This window comes from Nelusetta ayraudi, unplaced genomic scaffold, assembly GCF_046127955.1.
Source record: "Nelusetta ayraudi isolate G7.1 ecotype Tasmania unplaced genomic scaffold, CSIRO-AGI_Nayr_v1 ptg000135l, whole genome shotgun sequence".
NCBI lineage: Eukaryota > Metazoa > Chordata > Actinopteri > Tetraodontiformes > Monacanthidae > Nelusetta > Nelusetta ayraudi.
In genome coordinates, this window is record NW_027466185.1 from 19635269 (window position 1) to 19659867 (window position 24599).

General features: G+C 44.1%; 1 protein-coding gene across 2 annotated transcripts; it reads left to right on the forward strand.

The window, feature by feature from the left end:
- The first annotated feature begins 330 nt into the window (after positions 1 to 330).
- ldlrap1a (low density lipoprotein receptor adaptor protein 1a) lies at positions 331 to 13504 on the forward strand. 2 transcript variants are annotated; one of them, XM_076011426.1, is made up of 10 exons: positions 331 to 549; positions 6877 to 7019; positions 8283 to 8395; positions 8575 to 8689; positions 9606 to 9678; positions 9841 to 9936; positions 10526 to 10650; positions 11447 to 11481; positions 11750 to 11781; positions 12654 to 13504. In XM_076011426.1, exons 1-10 carry the CDS (start codon positions 465 to 467, stop codon positions 12698 to 12700), a joined length of 864 nt encoding a protein of 287 aa, XP_075867541.1. In that variant the 5' UTR covers positions 331 to 464; the 3' UTR covers positions 12701 to 13504. The 2 variants fall into 2 exon arrangements, with proteins under 2 accessions (XP_075867541.1, XP_075867540.1); XM_076011425.1 differs by lacking the exon at positions 11750 to 11781 and having other exon boundaries at positions 338 to 549.
- The last annotated feature ends 11095 nt before the right edge of the window (positions 13505 to 24599 follow it).

The following is a 24599-nucleotide window of genomic DNA, read 5'->3' on the forward strand; positions in this document are numbered from 1 at the left end:
TTTTGGGGGGGATATTTGTTCATTCTTAACATATAGCGCTACATGTGTTTCTTACATACAGTATAAGAATACAAAACAATGTACGACCTTTTTTAAAAAAAAAAAAAAAAAAAAAGTTTGTTGGTACACATCCCTCTTTACCAGCAAATACAACAAATAACCGCTGCTTTGACGTCACAGATTGGTTCATAATTCCAAAATGCAGAGATCTCAACCAACTACATAAAGAACGTGGCGGTGGTGGAGAGGGACCGGGGGGAGTCTTCCAAATCTCCCATTGGACTCAAACGCCACACCACGTCCCCGGTTGAGCTCGCTCACGTGCGCCGACGACGACGTAAATAGCGGCGTTTCTTAGCGCACTGGAAGGCACCGCGAGTCCATCAGCAGTCTGGTCAACAACTTCTCTCCGGAGAGCTCCTCGGGCAAAACTTCACCGACTCTACGCGTCTTCCAACACCGACATGGATGCACTCAAGTCGGCGGGGAGAGCCATCATCCGGAGCCCGAGCAAGGCGAAACAGTCGTGGAGCGCCGGCAGACACAGAAGTAAGCAACAAGTTTGAACAAACAAAAAAAACGGCTTCTTATTTTTTTTAAAAAACTTTTCATACAAGCGCTGAGTGAACTTTTGCTGAACGCTATGCCGTTTCTGTTATCTTTCTTTTTCAACGAGGAAAAAAAGAGGAAGGGACAGCTCAGAAAGCAACTTCAACTGAGTTTCAGCGTCAAAGTATACCTCGACAATCGTGGGGTTTGTTTTTTTTGTTTTTTGTTTTTTGTTTTTTGCTTGTTTGTTTATAGGGGTGTTGCAATGGCTTTGAAGTTTGACATCTTTCTACCTCACTCAAAGCTTTAACAAAGGGACAACATTCCGCTCCGTCTTCTTCTGGAACCTCACAATTCGGCTTGATGTCATTTTTGGACGAAAACATGTAATTTGTTGCACGTCTTTTGTGCCACACTACTTTGGGATATTTGAAAAACACAGCGCTCCCCTTGTGTTTTTGAGGAATTTCCGGGAAATAAAGTTTATTTTGAAGGGGGAGTGGGGGGAATGACACTGGCATCAACGTTGTGTGAAGATGGAAGCAAATCCAGACCTTTTTTTTTTATTATTTTTTTTATACCTATTTCCAAATGTATACTGTTTATTTTCTTGCACATTCCCTGCACTCCTTTTCCCTTTAGCCACCACAGTTGCTGTGTTATGAATTGCAAGATAATCTCAATTATCAAAGACATATTTCTTTGTTTCCCCTACACACATCTGCAGAGGAATTGCAGAGCAAGGGTCAGGGTCGTTGCGAGTGCCAAAGTGTTTTTTTTTTTTCTTCTTCTGTCTCGTTTTATTCCTTTGCTGAAGGGTCCTTCGACAGTTTAGGAGCTCGTCCACGCTGTAGCATTCAAACAAAACCCCTTGAAGGCACTCGGGTGCCCATTGTGGAACCCAAGGGGGCACTTTGTCCCACTAAATCTCACTTGATCCTGCCCGTAAAGATTCTGAAGGGATGGCCGGGTGGCTTAGGCTGCCTGAAAGCTCCTTGCCTGTAACCATGAGGACAAGCGAGGAATGCCTGGGTCAGCCAGTGCACTGGCCTATGGTGCCTTGACTTTTTGACGGCCCAGTTTAAATCCCAACAGCAGCACAACTCATGTACAGGAAGCTGAATGAAGGGTGTCTGTATGACCACATACTTTTTTTTGAGTGACCCCCATCAGCTCAAACTGGCAGCATTTCAGGATTTGACACCCAGTCTTCGATTCCCATCGCCAAACCTCTTTTGGCTCAATGGATGAGTCACATGGTGAATGTGGTACGTCATTGCCAAACATTACAAAGCCATCTTTGAAAAAAATTACCTGAAATATATGTACGGTAGTGCCCAGCAAGCGATACAACCTGTTGAAACGGCCCGTAGTAAAAAAAAAAAAAAAAAAAAAGTTTGGTCAATGTCGAGCTTCATAAACAGGGAAACAGGAATACAGGAAGTGCGAACCTAGCTGCCACTGATGAAATTAGCATGGACACTGCATTTGCACTATTTCTATGGGCACTTTACCAGATGCACATGTGAGATAAATCTAAAGTTTGAGAAAACGTTGATCTGATGTTCCAAGTTAATCGATCAGCAGTGCTCTGTGAAAGGTGTGAATGGGCTAACATGTCTTGGAATCAAACTTGCTACCCTGGCGAGCGCTAATTGCATAACGTTGTGGCCTCAATGTGGCTTCTACTCCAATTGCGACTGGGATTAGAAGCTTCCTGTAAATACAGGTAGTGACCCACTTGTCACAGAGGCATCTTATTGTGGTATAGCTTACCAGATCTTTTGCAATGCTGCAGGGCACACATTCCTCCCCACTACTGACCCACATCACCAGTACCAGACTCCCAGTTCTGGCCTGCAAAACCAAGTAGGGATCAACCTACATTTTTTTTTTTTCCCTTCCAGGGCGTTTTCTCACAATTTGGGTAACACGTTGAACTGATCGGTTCGCTAATGGATTGAAAGCAGCCGAGGATCAACATTTTACACAAGTCAGGCCTACAGGATTAGGATGTAGATGTTCTATTGGGTGAAACGTTGAACATTGAATTGGAGACTATAAGGCTCCACTGTTGATATGTGTGTGGTTGGCTTGGCATGGGCCTATTGAACTTTGGAGTAGGAGAAAAATTAAGACTAGCTCAAGCAAATGATGAAAATGAGTCAGGGAGTTCAATCAAAGTTATCCTGTCCTAGATAATCATACAAACTCACTTTCAAACTGTGGTTTTGGGGGGTGGGGGGGGTTAATGTTATCTTTCACTGGCCACAGTTTGGGGTCAACAAATCATTGCCATTGCTTCAGGCCCAGCAAGGTGGAGTGTCTGACACGATTCACTGGGTGCTGAGTCAGAACATGTTGGTCCGAGCGCTGATAGACCGTGCTGCAGGAACTTGAACCTGAACTGTGTCACTTGGCAAACTCTGTCACTTTGCATACAGTCCCAGTAAATATTAAACTCGTGGCTTACATGGTAAGCTCCCTGACCTGCTGCGTGCAAGGTTGGAGCTATAGAAAGAAGTGTCATTGGCCTGAGTTTCGTGCATGCTGATGTTTTCCTGTCTGTAGAGGGATTTGTCCACAGCTTTGCAGCTGCCAATATATATTATAGCCTTGAAGCAGTTCAGCAATAACGTTTGCATTTAAATGTACCATATTCCAAAATCAGAGTTTTTGTCTTGGAACGTCTGTATCATAGTTGCCTCTTGAAACTTTTCATTTGTAAAAATTAAAAGTAAGTGCCATCAAGCCAACTGTTTTAGGGCGGCTATTTCAGGACGTGCTGGTTAAGACAAACGACTTCCTGTTGGGGGCGAAAAAGAAAAAAAAGAAAAAAACCACTGCAGTTGTTGCACCTCTGGCAGCTGCCTGTATTTAAATTCTGACCTGTTTATCGTCGGCCTTGCAGCCCGATCAGTGAACTTGAGTCTAAATGCCTCCGACAAGTTTGTTTAACTTTGCGGCTGCGGAGATTTCCAGGCCACCTATAGCTATACAGCCTTCAGATCACTCCAAACCCCCCCCCCCCCCCCCCCCCCCCCCCCCCGACATCCAGACGGATAAGTTTTGGGGTCCTTGACACCAGATTACAGGGCTGATTGTGGCGAGTTTTACCGGAATAGACGCCGTGACTGCCTTCAAAGTTCCCTCGAAGTGCACTTGAAGGAAAAAACCTTTGTTTCGATGGCCATCTTCCAAAAGCCAAAACTCACGTTTCCACCAAATTGCCAACTTATTTTACGCTCGAGACGACAACGAGACGGAAGTCAGAGTCTCAACCTCTCTTGAAAAAAAACGAGCCCGATCCAGGTCTGATTGAGCCTCTCACGCCGATCCATTAGAGAGCGTTGGAGAGCGGGGTTGCCATGAGAGTCTTCACTCTGTCCGTGAAAAAATGTTTCGGTAGGGCTTTGTGCCGACCACATGAATGGCGACGATCCGAGGGGGCTGTATGGCGCGGAATGGTATACATCAGCCCAGATGAAAGGAAAAGTCCAGCGGCGGCGGGAGCGCGCGGGACGCCGTCAGCGGTTTCCACGGTGATTCACTGTTTGGTTTGGACACTAATCAGGCCGGCCGGGCCGGTGAATTGGCTGATTTATGGACGGGCTGCATTAGGCTCTGACATCTACAAAAGCTCTCCTGCACTTTGATGCGTGCAAATTGCCGCTCGTCCACCGATGTGGAGTTTGATTTAAGTGGCAAACACACGCACACACGCGCACACACACACACACACACACACACACACACACAAGCACACCCGTTGACTTTTCTCCAAACACACTTCTGTGCAACACCTCCACCGGGAAGCCCTCCTTCACACCCACTTGATGGGCCTTTTAAACCAACAGATGGTGTGGTCCACTTGTGCTTTACTGCTTTTTTTTTTTTTCATTTTTTTTTTTTTTTTTTCACAAGATCTCAGTTCACACGTGCCCACACAGCTGTTTGCACTCAGGTTGCCGCTGCCTGCCTGTGGTTACACCTCTGATCGCTCTGTGTCCAGGCACAGCCTGGTGCCTGCTCAAAGGATCGACGGCAGCATACTTTATTGATTTGCTTTTGTTGGTTTCAATACTCAACTTTATGAGATGACAGATTGAGTTCGGTCCTTGCACAAAAATGGAAAGTGTACGAGTGAAGTGCAGGGTGAGGAACTGAAAAGTCCAAGGCAACTCTGTTGTACGTAAAAAATGAAAAACCTTTATGATGGCATGGCTATGCAGATTAATCATGCCTTGGATTTTTCAGTTCCTCGTCCTGCGCTTCACTCGTACACTCCCCATTTTTGTGCAAGGACTAAACTGAATCTCTCAGCTTCTATGAATGCCCTCCAACCAACGAGCACCTGTTTTTGATGATTTTCCATATTGAAGGACCCAATCTTTCTTCTTTCTTTCACTCAACTTTATGATTTTGATAGAGGCCTCCATGATTCCACTAGAGTATAGCAATACATTTCAACGTGAACACAAATTCTTTTTTATCAGATTCTAAAACTTCACGTAGGCTGAAATTTGTTTATACTTTTCCCACTTTGCACCGTTTTTAAGCATTGCATTTTACACAATTGTGGCTTTGCTGACATCACACAGGTTTGCTGATAATGAGATGATGTCTTGGAACAAAAATGACCCACAGAAGGAATTTATACATTTTGCTATTAGTCCACGGGGGACACATGCCCAATCCCTGTGTTTCGATTTAGTTTGTTTTCTCATTCAGTGTGAATTCTGCATCCTCGGCCATCCAGCTGCAGTTACTGGGGTCGACACAGTGCAGCTGTGGTCACGAGATCGACCAGGTCCCGCTGGGATGGTAACATTCACACATTATCACATACAAAAAGAACCACAAAGCTGAAAATGCGGTCGTTTCTGGTGGCGAAGAAGGACGACAGACTCGTTTGCTTTTGATGTTTTGGCTTGTTTTCTTTTTTGTTTTGTCATTTAATCATGAGAGAAAATCTCTGTTCAGTCACAGTGTTGATCCAACATTCTTGTGTTTCAGTGACGCAGTAACCGCAGGTTTCAAATCAGGCCGCAGTTGCATTTAACAATCTGTATTTCAATATTTAAGATAAATAAATAGAGATTATCATGATTGTGTGTTTTGCCAGAATCACTCAGCGCTGTTGTCGGGCTCAGTGCGGCTCTTGTCTCTCTCTGCCTTAGACGGCAGAAGTGAGTTCGTGCAACCTCATGTCCAAATGATAACGTTCACAAAAAAACATTGGGATTTGTCCTACTTTTGTGTTTGCGTCGATGAGCCTAGCAAACTAGCTTCAGTGCATGTAGATGTCTAATCAAAGTATTGTCTTTAATGGACATAATTTCAGAGAAATGCGTTTGTTCCATACACATTTTACTCTTCAGTGTTGAAAACTGAGACCCATTCAGTTGAATGTACCAGCTCTTGAATCCGTCTTCTTGGGTTTTGTTTTGCTTTGTGAACGTTTGCCGTGCTTGGCGTTCACACGCAACCTCACGAATCCCTGGTATGCTGCTGCGCCTCCTGGGGGAGGCAGAAGCGAAGGAGGATGAAGTTCTAGGTAACGGTGCCGAGGGTTTTCATTCCTTCTGCCCTTGTTCTGGCCGACCGTCCTCCTCCTCTTCCTTCTTTCCCGTTTCCCAGAGGAAATCTGTGTAAACAAAGTGGTGGTGGTGTCGGTGGGGGAGGGGTTCAGGGCCGTCCGGCCGGCCGGCCGGCACCACACCAGGGCTGATAAGAAACCACATGGAGATAGCAGCTGTTCCCTCAGCAGCTCTGATTTGATTTTTTTTCCCCTTCTTTTTCTTTCCCCCTCGTTGGTGACCGGGTCAAATCTGCTACCCTTTCATCCACTGACAGTCAAGGCTCTCAGGAGCCATGCATTTCAATCGTAAAAAAAAAATAAATAGCTTCAAGTCGAGTTCTCTCGGAATGGAAATCTTTTCCTCTCACTCAGAGAGGTCAGAGGTCTCGGAACGTTTCGAATCGTCCTGAAAGTCCTGTGAGTTGTTTTCAAACGCAAAAAAATATTTACTTCACTTCCACTGTACTTCTGACCCAGATACGCTGTTTTGCTTCTTCACTCCGGGGACAGATCAGATGAAATATGCGGTCTTGAACCTCGGCGTGGGCCGCTTGCCTTCTTTGATTCCGTTGGATGTTCTTATGGTTACAGACTGTTTATTTTTTCTCAGCGGAGCAGGAAAACGGGGGTCCCCGACGTCTAAGATAACTTTTTCTGAATGTTTTAACCCGGTCAACCAGCACATCATAAACATTAATTCTTTTTTTTTTATTTTTTTCAAACCTTTCTTCGCCCTCCTTTTGCAGAGCTTCCTGAAAACTGGACCGACACGCGTGAGACCATCTTGGAGGGCATGACGTTCAGCCTCCGTCACCTCGGCATGACGCTGGTGGACCAGCCCAAGGGGGAGGAGCAGTCGGCCGCCGCGGTCAAGAGGATCGTGGCCACGGTGAGAACTGGAGTTGAGGGAAGGGTTGGCGGGAGGGGGGGGGGCAAGAAAAATAAGAAAAAGCTACAACATTTCAAGTCAGTCCAGTCACACACACTCATCTTGTGGAGGTTTTCCTTTCCTACCCCTCCCCCACCCCCTCCAACCCCTCCCATGTTAAATCAGCCCACTTTGTATAAACCTCAGTCCACCCTGCCCCTGCTGGTTTAGATTATCATCATGATACCGTAACTGGGGCGGCTTTGGTATTTCCTGGTTTGCTCGCAGCTGCTTTACAATGTCGTCATGTCTGCAGCTTCACCGTTCTTTCCCTGAGAGCCTTTATCAGTTTTGTTTTTAGATTCGAGTTGGTCATCGTGACACTAGCTGGTCCTGACAAGTTGTCTTTTTTTTTGTGTGCGTATCAGCCATAGATTAGTTAGCTGTGTGCCGGCACTGTCAGTGAGTGACGTGCAGCCGTTCTGAAGTTAAGATTTTGCACCGAAAATCGTTGAGTTTTATCATTTTAACGTCACGGTGACGGATTTCTTGACTTAAAAAAAAAGGCACCATTCAGTGTCGTAGACATGTCTTGGTGGGTTCTGAGTGACAGCATCCCATCATGCTCTACTTCCAAGGGGCAAATTGTCTGCTTCAGCAGATTCTGTGTAAAAGAACACAACCTCATCTATCTATCTATTTATTTTTATTCACATTTTTCCAATGTGGGATTAATTAAAGGCATTCTATTATATTCTAAATCAAATATACACCACCAGTCAAAAGTGTGGACTCACCCTATGAATTGAATGTCTTTTCTTTCACTCTCATGACTATTGACATTGCAGTTTCTCACTGAAGTCATCAAAACTACATATGAACACACATGGAATTATGTAGGAAACAATAAAAGCGTAAAATAACTCAAACACGTTTTATACTTAAATTCTACAAAATCGCCACCCTTCATAAAAAGCACATTTAGAGTTATTGAACGTGTTTTTCTTTGCTGCATAATTACATATATCTTGCTCATATATTTGATGTCTTCAGTGTCCATCTGCAGTGTAGAAAGTTGTAAAGATAAAAAAAAAAAAAAAAAATTGCATGAGAAAGTGTGTCCAAACTTTTGACTGGTAGTGTATTTCTATGCATATTTTTTTTTGTCATTTCAACAGGTATTTTACACTACTACAACTTTTTTTTTTTTTCAACCATTCAAATAATCCTTCAACCAAATCAAAGAAAACTAATCAGCCGCTGCATGTTGCATTTGTGCGACAGGCTAAAGCTGGCGGGAAGAAGGCTCCGAAGGTCGCCCTGAAGATCTCCCCGCAGGGCATCGTCCTGCAGGACAGCTCCACCAGCAAACTCCTGGAGAACGTCTCCATATACAGGCACGTGCAGACTAACGCTAACTATTCTCTTTTTTTTTCCTACGGAAAAGACGTTCAGACGTCGCATTCTAGGAGCCGCGCCGTGTGATTTGTGCGGCATGCGGCCTCGCAAAACCTCTCAAAGTGCAGTTTTCCCTAACCTGTCACCCCCCTCACCTCCCACCCTCTTGGCGTTGCAGGATATCTTACTGCACGGTGGACAAGCTGCACGACAAGGTGTTTGCCTACATTGCCCAGAACACGCTGAATGGGACGCTGGAGTGCCACGCCTACCTCTGCCCCAAGAGGAAAGTGGTAAGTCGTGGGGGAGAAGTCGCTATTCTGGAGGAAACCCTCTTATTGTTTTTTTTTTCTTTTGTGTGTTGTCTCTTTCTGGAGGTTGTGTTAAATTATCTAATCGCGCGTTTTACGACCAGAGACCGTGACCTCTTTCCTCTCAGGAGCTGCGTTTCCATGACCCCTAGAATTGCGCAAAACCTAAATATTGCAATAAAATAAAAAAAATGGTCATGGAAACATCTAAACTTTGAAAAATCTCTCAAATATGGCTAAAAGGTTTTGACGCTCATGTGGTGGTTTTTCAGACGTATCCATATAGAGGTATATTGCAAAGGTAAACAAGGTTTTTGGAGAATTACGGCTTATGCACTTCACACCATTCAATGGAAACACCTGCAAATCACATTTGTACTTAACTTGAAATTTTATTCAGCGAAAACCTGTAATGGAAACGCAGTTTCTTCTATCTTTGCGCTCTCTTCTTTTCTTTCCTTCCACCCTCCCTTTCCCTTCTTCTCCTTCTTTTATAATTCTCACTTTTTTCCCTGTATTGTCTTTGAGTGAATTTTTAGAATGTTTTGGTAAATCATTGCAAAATCTAGAGCCTCCTTCTCCTTCCGTCTCTGTATTTCCTTCGTCTTTATTTTTCTTAAGATTCCAAGGCCTTGTCATAATCTCCTTCTCTTCCTGCTTATTTTCTTCTTTTTCCTCCGCCTACATCCTCATCCTTCTCCCTTTTTTTTTTTTGCTCTCTTTCTCTTTCCCTTTATTTTGTAGACAGCAAGGACTTACCATCCTTTGCTATAATCATCTCTTTAAGTGGAGAACCAAGAGGCTCGTGTTAAACTTGTCTGTGTCTGACCTCCTGGAGGCCAAACACCAGTGCCAACCTGTTTTCAGTCGTACACAGCGTCTTCTCTCTGTTCTGCAGGCTCAAGCAGTGGCCTTGACAGTAGCCCAGGCCTTCACAATAGCGTTTGAACTGTGGCAAGTGGCCAAAGAAGGTGAGTAAATAACAAACCAATTGCTCACTCACTCACTCACTCACTCAGTCTGCAGAGACTTCTTGTTTTCAAGACATTTCCGTCCGCTGCAAAGTTGCAGTAAACGAGCTCTGGCTGTTGTTATCGTCGTCTTCTTCATTCCTTCCTGTGCGTGTTTTCCAGAGAAAGGGAAAAGGGCAAAGTCTGGTTCAGCTGGGGAGGCCAGCAGCAGTTCCCATTCAGAGAGATCCAACAGTGTGGGGAGCCTGAAGGGGACAGGTGAAAATGCACAAACTTAACAAACACAAAATTTTCCATTCACTCTTTCGCAGATCGCCGACTTATAGTTGGGAAAGATGAATAAAGCCATTCGACGTGTTTGGGATTTATTTCCCTGGCTTTTCTAGAGTGCACTCACAAGACAAGTAAAGCAGATTGGCTCTCTTAAAGGTTCCAGAAATGACTCTTTCCACATTTAAATAAACAAATTACAACAAATTGTTAAAAAAAAAAATAAGAATAATCATTCATGGAGACGGAATCCTTTTTAAACAGTGACTACTTCAGCTTATAAAAAAACCCAAAAAAAACTATCAAACAAAATCAAATCCAAAACAAAAATATAGAGTCTCATGTTATCAGCTGCATTGACCTTCTAGTGACTTTATCTGTTTGATAAACAGAGGAAAGACGTAGTGGGAGCTTAATTTTGCGCTCGGCATATGTTTTCTCCTTCGCTGAGTGCAGCCCTGATAGCACAGAACACACTCGCTGTTTCAAGATTACATATCCGTAAACACAGATGACCCCTGCTGCTGCCTGACGGATCCCCCCGTCCTTCTTTTTTTCCTCCCTTCATCCCCGGCAGATGTGGCGACGGACAACCTGCTGGACTTCGACGACAACGCCAAGGCGACGGCGGAGAGCGACGGGAATTCAGAGGAGGGTCCGCTGGACAACAGGCCCAGCGAGACCAACAACAACCCCGCCTGGGTAACACCCCTGACCTCTGCCGTCTTCCCTCACTTTCAGAGTGTCCACATTGAAAGCATGCGAAAATGGAAGCCGTAGTTTCTAACTAACAAGTTGGCTATTTGAATGGTGACAAAGGTTTACTGTGGTCACATGGTTCCACATTAAGCCCTTGAGGGGATGCATTATGACGTCCAATACAAGTTGAGGAAAATAGGTTTTTGGACAAAGGTTTCACAAATTCAAATATGATCACAACATATTTGCCGAACAGTCTATTTTTGTGTTTCAAAGGACACACAAAAAAGCGCAAAATATCATTTATTTCTTCAAAAAAATAAAACAGGTGTCTGGCTGTGAGCCGTTGAGGTCTCCTGCTGGCCTTTTCTGTTGTCACCCCTTTTATGCATTTTATTGTCGGAAATAAAATTATTACCTTCATTTCCAATACCGTGTGTTACTTCCCTTTCCCCTCTCGAGCCAGGGTTCGTAACAACAGGGGACTGTTAATTTGCTGAAACATCAATTTAGACCTGGATAGAAATTAAGGAACAAGATTCTATATTGTCTCTGCCTTCAATTTTTCAAATGTATGTATATTTTTGGAGGGTTTGTTTGATGTGTCAGGAGGTCGAGGCACTTAAAACACACACACACACACACACACACACACAAACTGTGATTTAGTTTTGCTGTCAAAAGTAAATAAAAAAAAAAGCATTGGAGCCATACGCTTTTCAGACAGGACTTGTGAGATTTAATAGGCAACAGCTTTGTCACATTATGTTTCAAACAGTGTTTTCTGTTGTTTTTTTAGGAGATGGAGGATGGTTTGGATGAAGCCTTCTCCAGGTAAGAGCCCCCTCGCTCACCTAACAGACGTAGCGTCAGCCTCAACCATGTAGTTTGTTCCCTCTGCTGCTTTTAACGTGAAATGAATAAATAGTACGCGATAGGTGAACATTGCGGTGCTTGGCCTACAGCGCCACTCGTTGATGATTTCTGTGTACTGCAACGTTGCGACACAGTCACGTCCGCCACCGTAAAAGCACTTTGAAGCGGCAATTTGACAGCAGCGGCGTTGTTCTGTCTTCAACCTGTTGTGTGTTTGTGTCTCCAGCTGTGCTCTGGATAGCTTTGCTTCACTTCCAGGTAAAAGCTGAGTGTCGGTGTAACTCTTGTAGGCACTACTAACCTAACCTCAATCCACGCCAATCAGTCACGCCCAATGCCTCCGTCGACGGCGCATTAATATTAGTTTTTTAGTGTAGACTAGTTTCCTGTGTGTTTGTGTGTTGTTGTTGTTGTTTTTGACTGTGTTGGAATTAAAATTGAAAAGACAATTTCAAACTTGGACGTATTCCCATCCGCCCGTCATTGCTAACTTTCCAGGGTTGCAGCAGTCGAATGAGGGAAACACACCGACAACTTAAAATGTCCGCTAAAAATCTCAGTCCGGCCCACGTCAGCAGCCTTCACCACTGTATCCAAATAGCGGAGTAAGGTCATTTTGATGCAAATCTCAGTGGCAAATAAAGTCAAGTCTATGAAGCAAAGAGACTAACGTAAATGATCGCTCACTCCTTATAAATTTGACAAGTTGGTTGACCTTCCGTTGGGCTTTTAGTTGCTCTTAGTGCTTCAGTAACGGGTTGTTCAATGCCTGCCAAGAAGTTGATCACCACTTCCCCATGCAGCTGTGAACCAGCACCATGATATGTGTCGGAAGTGATGCCAACAGACGCCCAGACTGAATGATCCTGAACACCTGCAGGATCCCAAATGGCACCGATTTGCACCAAAAAATAATAACAAAAAAAAAAATCAAATTAAGACCTAAACGAAGACAAAACTACGAGACGCACTGCATAGGTTTTGGTGGCTGTTGTGACATCACAAAGGGCTGGTTGATTTAGCATAGGATGGAGTCCGTTGACATTTCTTTTTTCTTTTTTTGGCTATTGTTGAACTTTTGTTTTGTTTTTTTTCCATCATCCAAGAAACATCCTCTGTGTCTCCTCCAGTCTCGCAGTGTCCCGTACTAACCCCCAGGTCCTGGACCCTGGGTTGATGTACCCGGACTGGCTCGCCGACTCCAACGGGGACAGCAGCAACAGAAACACTCCCGACAGTCTCAATCCATTCGGGGACGACGGCATCGGCTTCTGACGGGGCTCAGCGGAGTGGAGAGACGGCAGCTGCCCTCACGTCTTCCCCACGTGCCCTCTTTCATGCAGCAGCCGGGCCAGAAGGGAGCCTGGGGTATACATAACCTTCGACCCCCTGACCACGCCTCCTTGCCCAGTTGCTGCTCTCTTTCACGCGCGTACAGCAATTCTGCTGTTTGAAAAAAAAAAACAAACAAAAAAAACATACCAAAGCAATAAGATGAACCTTGTATTCCTCCGCAGGCATCATTTACACACACACACTTGTGTCAAGTTAGCGTTCGTCTGTCCTCGTTTTGCTACCGCGTTTCTGCTCAGCTAATTTTTTTTTTTTTTTGTACGAATGGATATCATTTAAAAGTCATTTGTTTGTAAATCACCCGTAAGGCCGCTGCTTAATCGGGATCACATCAGCGGGCCTTGACAACGGCAGGACAATCAGTGTCCTCACCTTTCCAGCTTAACAAGATTTTCAGCGTCGGATTGTTTTGTTTGATTGTGACTCTCCGCCGCGGCGCGGAATGAACAACATGTCGAATGTGTGAAATCAATCTGTGAGTTGTATTTATGCGCAGTGACGTTTGAAGTGGCGGCGGCCACAGGCCAGATTTTTACTGCCCTGACTTGCCCTTTTCTAGCTTATCGAATGACAAGGTTTTCTGACTGTAATATACCTGTAAACGAGAAAAGTAAATAAATATATATATATATATTCAGAATTAATGGAACTAAGCTTTTGTTCATTTGATACATGACATGTACTTGTATACACAGCTCAGTGGAGGCAGCAGGGATTCATTTGTTGCACCAAATTAGAAGTGCCCCCCCCCATTAAGATGTAATCTCAAGTAATGAAAAGTGAATATTGTTAAAACCGAAAGAAAGGTTGAAAAGTCAGATTTCACAGCATCACATTTTTTTGTATTGCTCCTCAGTCTCAATTAGTTAGTTTGTTTGTTTGTTTTTATTTATTTTATCACCAGTATATTTGAATTTGTTCCCAAAAAATACTCACAAACACCCCCCCCCCCCCCCCCCCCAATCTATGGACACATAATAAATATAACGTTTGCCTGCCCCAACTTACACAAAGGTGCAGTTGGTTCAAGCCACCAGCAGGTGGAGTCCCCGCACCGTTTGCCGGCCTCGTTGCGAGTGACCGTTTCGAGCGACAGTTTGTGGCGCTGCGATGCCGAGGCCGCCGTGTTTCCGCTCCCCCGCACCACCGTGACGCTGTAACGCGTCTAATTCGGACTTCTGGTCGCGGCCCATTCCGCTCTGAATGCGGAGAGACTAGAGTGACAGCAAAGGTCAACGGCTGCAGCTCCCAGACAGGTGCTCCTGGAGCCGGCGGGAGGAAAAGCGATGTTCCACTCAGCAAAAAGGACATGATTGCAATATTCTCTTGTTCTGTCTCTGTCTGTCTGTCTGCCTCTTAATAGGCTCCGGCTCAGTGAAGTGGGGCCTTTTCTTTTCTCCCCCCCCCCTAACAATTCATCCTGACAAGCTTACTTAACCACCTGCATTATTTAACAGGCTTTTCCTCAAAGGGAGCTCCAACGCTCTCATTCCCCCTGCAAGGCTGATGAAAGCTTGCATGCTGGAGGAAAGAAAAGAAAATCTCCCTGTCCACTGCACACACACACACACACACACACGCACACTGGCCAAATAATCAAAGCGGGGGTCCAGCAATTTGGGAGGGGTGAACATGGACGAGGAAAATCTTCTGGAAGCGGTGCAGTTTTACAACCCCGCGAGGCAGCCGGGGATCAATCCCCAAATCTTGCACATCCGTCCTGCCGTCAAGTTTCAGCCCTTTTCTTAGTTTTACGTAACCAATCTACTTCCTCGTTGGGGCTGTGACAAAAAGAAAAAGCAGAGAGCAACTGCTGCCAACTGCCCCATTAACAGTCACAGAAACAAAACCAAGGGGAAATGTCAGAAAGTGATTGGGGGAGCTAAGCCGATATAAAGATGTTATAGCAGCTTTATGAACACTGGACGGCGCATTGCTGGGATTAAAAAACAGGTGGTTACTAGTTAGTTGGAAATTCATTTTGATTCAACACTTTGACGCTGCGTGTCTGAAGTATCGTGTGTTGCTCCTTGCACTCATATTAAATAACCTTAATCCCGAGATGTTGGTTCAACTAAATATGAATTTAATATGATGGAGAGCTTGCCCAATTATCCTGTTTTCTAATTTAAACAGTGCCTCCTCTTCCGAAGAACTGGCTTTTCAACAAGTCTACATAAAAATAGAAAAATCACAGCATGTGTTGTTGGCTGCTCCCTTCAGCGGTGGCCACAGCCAATCATCTTCCTCCATCTTACCCTCTCATCCTCGGCATCTTCTCTCACACCAATTCACTTCCATCCATCAATGTCCTTCTTTGCTCTTCCTCTTCCACCATCCCATATATTCACTCTCTCCTCTCCTGCTGTCTCAGTCTGGCCTCTCCGGCTTTATCTCCAAAACCTCTACCATGCTCTGTCCTTCTGACGTCCTCCTTCCAGATCCTGTCCATCCTGGTCCCTCTCTACCAAACAGAAGCTCAACATTTCAACCTGTCTTTACCTGAGTGAGGGGTTGCTGCACCGCACTGGATGGTCTTTTCTCCTCGATTTTTTTTTTTTTTTTTTTTAAATGAATGCCACGCTCAGCAAAATACTGAAAAGTTCAGGCAGATTAGTGGGTAATGAGCGAGATAAGGAGTCGCCGCCTGACTCCTGTGAAGTATTAAACTACTTTCCTTTATGCAGAGTTCACAAAAAGCAGCAGATTAGACAAATTGTTTGGCCAATTCCTCTTCTTTAGTTGGACCTTGAGCAGAAAGCTGCTCCGTCAGCAAAGTCTGGCCTCGTCGGAGCTAAGTCCTATGTTAAAATTGGATTTTTTATTTTATTTTATTTCTTTATTTATTGTTTTTTTACACTTAAAAGCATGAAACGCATGAAAGCAACTGGAGCTCCAATTTCATATATTTTCTCTTCTGTTTTTTTTTTTACTGGCCCTGTATTTCCGAATATAACGTTGCACCAGTCACATGGTAACAGTTGCTGCCGTGTGATTGGTGGATTACATATTTGCGCTGAAGACCAGCTAAACGGCTGGAGCTGCGATCACTGACGGTGTCCATCAAGGAAAAATAAGGCCTCCGAGCGGAAACACAGCACACAAAAGGAACCCTACTTGAAAAGGCTGATGTTTGCACTTTTTCATACTGTGTTCTTTCTTATTTCCTGCCGTTGGACAGAATAACGCCTGCAGGTAGCGGCCTCTGTTTGAGGCTCTTCACTCAACAGCCGAAAGCTGCGAGGTAAACAGACTGCGGCAGGCTCCACGCAGGGCCACGCACCCAAGCTGCTGCCGCATTGTGCTGATCGCTCCGATGCCGCACCGATTGCTTTATTGACTTCTGGTTGATTGTCCGAGTGGACGAAAAAAGGTTACACGTGTTCTTGGAATCGATGCAAATGTTTTGTTGCTCGGGGCGGGAAGTGGTGGTGGTGGTGGTGGTGGTGGTCGGGGCGAGTGGACACATTTTTATTTTATTTTTATTTTCCAGAGCAACGGCGTAGACGTGTGCAACTCGGCTAAAAATGCAAGCATAGAATTGAAGAAAAAAAAAAAAGATGGGGTAAGCTTAAGAGCTGTTTCATGGGTTGCACAATTTGCACAAAAGCAGCACAGCCATCAGATAAAATCAGCCAAACCAATCCATGGATTTACCTTCAGAGATGATTTATCTGCAGCCACTGTAGTCGATGCTGTTTTGTATTTTTTTATTTATTTTTTTTAAACTTCACGCATCTAATAAATACAGCGCTTTAGCAGGCCTGGCTAGCTCCTGACAGCCGTCAGCTCAGCGTGCGAACACCTGCGCCCTCAGCGTCCGTCCGAGCCTAATTTATGCTCTCCCTTCCACGGGACGCCCGGGATGGGTGGGAGAGATTTGGAGCGAGCCAGCGGGCCCAAGGCCGTAAATCGATGGGCGACAGCTGCTGATCTGGTGCCATAAAGCAGCCGCGGGTTTAAAGGATGGGCCTCTTCCGTTGCATCTGCAGCTCTGTCTCAGCTGGAGCCGGTGCTGTTTCACTCTGAAATCCTTTGCTTCTGCCCCTCCATCCCACAGAATGTGAAGGTGCCATACAGTCATATTTCACATTTTATCCCAGACTCCAGTCAATGCGGCCCTGCGTTATCAAATAATATCGATCTCCAGGAAGAACAGCAGGTTCAGCCCTCCATTTACAGCCTCTTGCAAGAAACTGTTTTATTGACCTTTAATCTGCATGCTGTTGACATGTTTGGCTTCATTTTATAGCCACCAAGTACTTCAGGGGACATTGTCCTTTGTCTGACGTGTGCTTGCAGTGGGTGCAACGGCCCACATGTTTGAGTGACTTTCCTGTCTGGAGAGTCATCGACGTGAATGCAGAAAAACAAAAAAACAAAAAACAAAAACATAACCTTCCCTTAAAAGAAACAAAAAGTCTCTCCACAAAACAAAACTCATCTATGTGACAATATTATTAAACTTTTCCGTGCTTCACCTGCTATTTGCAAGAAAACAATGCAGTGGAGGAGGAACAGGGGAGTGCTGATCTCACTCTACAGCAGGCAATGGGCCTCATACAATCCCACTTCACAAAACTGCACTTCGCCTTGCAGAGGTTATGTAAAAAAAAGCAAACAAAAGAACAAAAAACAAAACACTATTGAGCTCCAAAAGAAACTCCCTCATGAAGCAGTAGATCGTAAGGCGGCTTCTTGCAACTGAGAAATGGATTATGGGGGAATCAGTCAAGGCCAAAGGGATTAAGGTGCAGCCAGATAAATGGCCAAGGTGACGGAAAACCAGTGGAGTGAGGGCATTGCAGGGAGTTCAGCCGAGCAAACAGGCAGATCAGTGAGCAGAGTAACAGGCTGGCGACAAAGAGTGAGAGAGGCGGTGAACAGCGGCTCAAGTGCTGCGGCTTTATGAACGGCTGGCTGGCACAAAGAGATCAGCCAGGTGAGCAGAGTGGCACGCCCGCTGCACAGGTGAAGAGTCAAACGTGAGGACAAAGATATTGACAATGACAAGTGTTGACTGAATCCATCTTTAAGAATGATAAAAATGTATAGTAATTTGTCCAAGAACACATACACAGATTTAAATGTGATCTGCTTTTTCAAAGATCTCAGCATGTCAGCATATAATTACACTGGTTATGGGATTTCAGGGGGTCATTTATCGCCTATGTAGTCAGCAAGTCTTCAAAATGCAAACTGAATTAATATTACACAATTCTTGACAGCCAGCAACGCTGGAAAACTGAATTTACGAAAAATTTCCATTCACACAAAAAAATTAACGCTGTCAGTTGATTAAAATTTTAATCAAGTTAATCACAGACATTCGGCAACCAGCTTGCAACAGCACCCGCTACTGGTCGGGAGTGTGGCCATGTGACTCATTTGCATCCAAAAATAGTAATGTGTTTATCCTGTCACATAAATACTATGTGTTAATGTTGACGGCACAACAGAAAACACAACATATGAACCAAGACAAAAACACAGTGAATTGAAAATATTTTATTTATTTATTTCCTGTCTTGATACATAATTGTACATATATGTATATATATATATATATATATATATATGTATATATATATATATATATACATATATATATATATATATATATATATATATATATATATATATATATATACATATATATATATATATATATATATATATATATATATATATATACATATATATATATATATATATATATATATATATACATATTGAATAGAAATCGTATACACTTTTCTTTATATATATATATATAGCATGGGTGTGGTCCATAGCAGAGTCATGCTAGCCCTCATGAAACAGTTTTATCTTATGGACATCGACATGGTTCAAACACGGACATTGGTTGTACATAAAACACAGACTTCATCGCTCTGTTGCAAATCCATGCTTCTCGGTTAATCGCTTTGACACAAAGTACAAACATAACGGCATGTGTAAACAGCCCCATTGATACTATGTGCAGGACCTTGAGGGAGATCACACCTCAGCGTTCACTCGTCCGCACACCCACGGCGCAGGCGAACAACCGAGGGCAGAGTAACTTGAAGCAATTCGGGTTCAAACAAACCGTGTTTGCCGTTTCATTTTTTGTTTTGTTCTTTTTCTAGATTGCAAATTGGAATTCTCGAACAGATTTTTCCAAATTAGGCATGATGGTTGCCAGGAACAGACGTCGCATCCATCTCTCGCAACAACATCTACAACGACAATCTGATCAGTCTGCATCACTGCATCTCGCAACCATGCATTGTGCAACACATATTGTACCGTGCTAAAATATGTCTGGAGATGGGCTGTGGAACCCAAGTGGAAGTCTTACAGCCGCTACTGAGTCAGTGCGTCAAGAATAAACATCACAAAAGTGTGAATATTTACAGACGATGAACTTCTCATCGAAACTATTCGGACTGGCCGTAAAGCGGTTTGTGTGATCGTACGGTAGAGGTTTTCCAGCAGAAAGCTCGTCATCGAACTTGTTGTTGTCCTTCTCCAGGCCAAAAAAAAAAAAAAAAAAAGTTCTTGAAGTGAGGAGCAGAGAGAAGGAGTTTCACCTTGTCATTCAACAAGTAAAATATATCATTACAGGTTCCGAGCTCACACTGTATTTATGGATGTTAGTGGGACAACTTGAGGACGTTGTGAGTATTGTGACACAAAATAATCAAACTTACAGTGAATAAAATATCAAAAATAACAAACATGGCACATTTACATTCTCCCAGCATAGAATTATGCATCAGCTGTGCAAGGGACCTTTTTGGAATGAGTCGGCAAAAAAGGTCCATCTGACTTTGAGGCAATTCTTGAGACAGTATATCTTTAAAAACAAAACAAAACAAAAAAAAAAGATAGGGGTCAAATTTTGTGCTAACTAATTTAACCTGCCTGAATGAATGAAAAAAAGATGAAATCCCAAGAGTCTGTTGAGAGGAAAAAGACACGATTAATAACAATAGTAAATGGCACGAGGAAAACAGAACTTCGAACGATCTCTTTCTTTGTTTCGTGTATTTTTTTGGATGGGTTGACCGACTTCCAACACGCTCAACTGAACTTGGCATTTTTTCTTTTTCTTTTTTTTTTTTTTGAACTCTACCAATTCAACTGGGTACGTCGCCTCTCTCTCTGCGTCTGCGACCCATTTCATGCCCTTTGCTTCTGACTCTGCTTCCATCCCTCTCTCTCCCGCTTCCAGGGTCCCGGGGCCTCGTATTTGCACATGCCTCATTGGCCGTTCACCTTGAGCAGCTGTTGAGTAGCCTCCTGCGGCTTCAGATAGACAGAGAAAGAGCGGCCTGGGCCAGACTCGCCTTCTGCTTGCTCCCCGAGTGCGTCGGGTTGGACGGCAGCCAACCAGAGAATGCACTGCCAGTTAGGGTGTCGAGTGTGCGCGCGTGCCGGACCACGACAGAAGTATTATCACGTCAGGTCCAATGGTATCGCAATTGCTGAGCCCATTCATGCTTCCATCGGCTACTATATCAAATTAATGTTCACTGATCTGGACAATTTAATATCCCGGGGGGTTGGTTGGGGACTTCGTGAAGCTCATTTTGTCACTGGGATGGCAGGAGAGAGAATTGTTTTCAGGGAAATAAAAAAGAGAGAAATGGTCGTTCTGGTGTGCATACAACAGATGCGGCAATTCGCCACATGACAGATGCGGTTGGCTGTTTATCTTGCCTTGGGTGTTGGCACAACACTCGGCCAATTTAAATGTACTGGTGGTTGATTTACCGGGTGGGCAGAGTCAAGAACAAGAAGAAAGTCAAGAACATTTTGTTGTAAAAGAAAGAAAAAAAAAGAATGCTGAATGGTCCCTCCAGACTTTTCTGGACTTTTTAAACACCATTCTCATAAATAGCAACTTAAGTTTAAAGTTTCAAGGGTGGTTCAGAGGAATTAAGGGCACAAATGGTGACAGACCTCAAAAACGCTGCAAATAATGGTAATTCCAGTAGGAAGGCGACAAGTACAATGTTTGCCCGTGTTTCCGAGAACTGGTTTTTCTGGAAATCGTTGTCCAGGCTGCCACTCGGGTGGTCCAACTCCTCAGGGTAAGAAGACGTTATGCACCGCCGGTGCTAAAAGCCAAATGTTTTCACTGTTTCCTCAACAAAACATGTGACATACATAGAAAATAAGACATTTGATCAGAAAACGCCAATCAAAAAAATAAATATTTGTCAAAAACAACCGAGCCTAGCAGCGCAGCAAAACATCAGAGACACAAAGACAGTTGGACAGACCACTGTCTCCAGTGGAAGAGGTTGATTAACCGACCGTTTTCATCATGAAACCACTTTTTCAGGGACAGAATGAAAATTAGAGCGGATGTGAACGTGAACAACAATCATTGCACATCCACATTTGCACGTCAAGAAGAACACGTCCCTTTTTACGTTGTCTTGACGGAAACTGTCACTGGGGAGCACAGAGGGGACAGTGAGCTGGCAGCAGAGAAATCTTCGGCAATTTTCCCACCATCGCGACCATTGAAAAACAAATGCTCAAACCGGCCCATCAGAAGCTGAAGTAGCTCCCTAAATGGTCCCCTGTTTTTAGGGAGGCGGCAAGAGTTTGGACGTGCCTGTTGTTTAGATCCCACTGGGTCAGGTGACCCAGCCACAGCGCCCCAATTCTGTCGAGTCATAGGGAATTTTCCTGCTTGAAGAACAGCAAGTGTCACTGAGTCTTGTCCGTGCGCGGTATTTTCTTTTTCATGTCGGATTGATTTTTCTTAACAACCTGGCTGAGTTATTAGGGCACTGCTTCAGTTTCGTATTCATTTCCCTTTTTTCACTCTCACTCATTGTAACGTTTTCTGGATTTATGTGGAATTCCATAACACTCCTGTATATCTGGCATTACATAAATTGTGCTGTTGTCTGAGGTGCAGAACAGACACAGTGCTTGCAAGTGCTAACGTCACAGCAGCTCAGAAATACAGCGCCAGATATAAGTGAAAACATGATTATTGAACATGCCAGAACAACTTTTTTGGGGGATTGGAAGACAGTTATAGAAACAAGTAGTCGTATACATCTTCACTAATAAATGACACACCGACACACACACACACACAGCTGTACAGAGCGCTACCTGCTTGTGGTCTTTGCACATAAATATGCCTTAACACACTTGTGTTTGCACAGGGAGACGTTCAAAACTATAGTGTACGTATACATGTCTATTTGAAATGGTCCAAAAATTTAGTGCGGAACAATGAAAAGCTTAACTCACTGCAAAACACCCACATCTGTGGATTAGCACAAGCTACGAACTTTTAAAATGTTGGCAAAAAGCTTCAAGCTAGCGACGTGTTATTGCGTTAAGCATCAACTGTGTGTAAGTATGAATGTCAGATGGCCGATGTGTAATGTTTGTTGGGTCTTAAATGATATTTGCAACCTTACCGCGCTGGCTAACATCCGTATTCGCTACAGCTACAACTGTATCTGGTATTATTGATGCAATGAGTGCTTGATTTGGTCAAACATTTCTATGTCCGTGTTCTCAACAAGTTGGAAGTATTTCCAAGAAAGGGCATTTGTTAAGAGCGAGTGTCACTTCCAAAACAGAAAACAGCAGTGGGACAACAACACTCACTGTCAAGATTAGCGCACTGCACATCAAGTGTATAGCACTTAACGGAATGTCATTTGGGACACAGATGCAGTTTGATTTTTCTTCAGCAGTTTATAGACAAGACTAAAAGAAGTGAAAGCTTTTTAAACGCTGAATATGGCTCAAAGGAAAAAAGGTTTTAATCAATACACGTAAGCCACTGCAAACCTTTCAAATGCCATTTCACAATAGCGTGAGTCAGCTTCAGCCTGATTTAAGCTGCAACTACCCCTTATTACCCATCTGCTTGGCTGTGATGTATGTACCGTCACCTTCTCCTACTTCTTTCAGTCTATTCTGCCCTTTTTTTTTTTTGTTTACCTGGTGGGGTGTCCATTTGGACCACTCTCAGACACTGGGGTGATAAATTAGCAAGAGGGAAGCAGTGGGCCGGCAGAGAGGGGAGAGTAGAGAGCTGATGTGTGGAGGGGGAGTCTGAGGGAGGGAGCTGATGAGACAGAGCGGCGAGGTGGGCTGATATATGAGGAGGAGAGCACTGCGACACAGGGGAGAGCCGAAAATGGGAGAGTGAAGGCGCACAGGGGAGCCGGGAGGGTGGTGGGGGTGGCTGGAGTTAGAGGTGGACAGGCGGCTGATAAAGTGGGAGCAGGGATGAAAAATGGATGGATGGGCGAGAGTTTCTCACACCGGCAGGAGAGAGGATGATTGAGACGAGGAAGTAACGGCCGAGGCTTTCAAACGCAGCACGACGTGTGCACGTGGCGCTGATTAGCAGTCGAGCGAGGCGCCCAGGAAGCTCGCTCGTTATCGCTCGTTAGCGTCGACGGAGTCCGCGAGTCTGGCGAGTTTCACCTTCAGAGCTCGTTTCTCCTGCATGCCGATGATTTTTGGAGGACCGAAACCTGACGAGCATCGGTATTCCTGGGGGTTCAAGTCCAATATGTCTGCAGATGACGTAGATCATAATTGGTCAGGAAGGCCCCGGAGCAGATAATAAAGCCTTATCTTTAGCCGGATAATTCTGATGGAGCCCTTTGCTCCTTTCTGAAGAATCTTTAATTAAGGAGTAGCCACATAAGTGGGTGACTCATGAGGACGCACACTAGGATCCCTACTTCAGTGAGACAAGCAGATGATATTGATTTATCTTTAGACATTTGTCTCTGCTTTTAAATTAGCCACTGCCACTAGTTGACGTGTATTTTTTCACTGTCAGATATATGTCTTTGTTAAACAGCTTTATACCTTTAAATTGCCAGTGCTTTACTGAGACAAAGTGGAATGGCGCTTTGTTGAAAAATATGTATGCTTTTCATTTATCCCATAGTATGCTTAAAGAACATTTAACCTTGTGTCCCATTACATACTCGCAACATTATCCATGTGTAACTAAAATAGAGAACAATGTGAAACCTAACAAACTGTGATGCATATGGGGAACTGATACTGGGATGGGGAGGTACGACCGACCAAGAATGCAGAGCCTCAGTGAAATTCTGTATATGCTTGTCAACGCTGTCCAATGTGATTGATCAATTCCTAGACATATGTTGCCAGGGAACGCCCCTAAATGCATAATAAAATGAGGCCTGTGAGACGGCGGCGCTTCAGAGTTGGGAGGACAGAGCGTGACTGAAGTTGACTGACGTTGCTGCCATCTCAGCTCTCCTCGCGAGAAGCCTTGCTTGTCTCCTGTGTGTTTCTTTTGTATAATTGTTGAGGATAAACCTAACATGCTTTTAAGCTTGTTGTAAGACAAATAACGCGCTCATTCTGCACTTAACACTATAAAACACAATGTTGAGTGTGTAAATGGAGGAGGTGCATTCACGAGTATGTATGCACATCTTTTTTTTTCTTTTACTATGACGGATTAATTTAGCCACTTTGGCAACTGCCAATGTTGCTACTAGGTATTATTGTAAGTTATACATTTTTTTTGCATTTATACTGTTACAGGTGCTGTCAGTCATGTTTGCCTGATCAGCAACAATTAGGAAACAGTTGGTAGTCAGCTTGCTAGCTGGTATCTGCTGGTATCAGCTAACAAGCTGACATGCTCCTAGCAGCGGTGGCACGATTTACCGTTAAATTGATTCAACGGTAAATCG

Coding starts and splice junctions, on each gene's coding strand:
- ldlrap1a (XM_076011425.1), top strand. CDS start 465: ATGGATGCACTCAAGTCGGCGGGGAGAGCCATCATCCGGAGCCCGAGC. Junction 10,651..11,446: donor CCAACAACAACCCCGCCTGG/GTAACACCCCTG, acceptor TTGTTTTTTTAG/GAGATGGAGGATGGTTTGGA. Junction 11,482..12,653: donor TTGGATGAAGCCTTCTCCAG/GTAAGAGCCCCC, acceptor TGTCTCCTCCAG/TCTCGCAGTGTCCCGTACTA.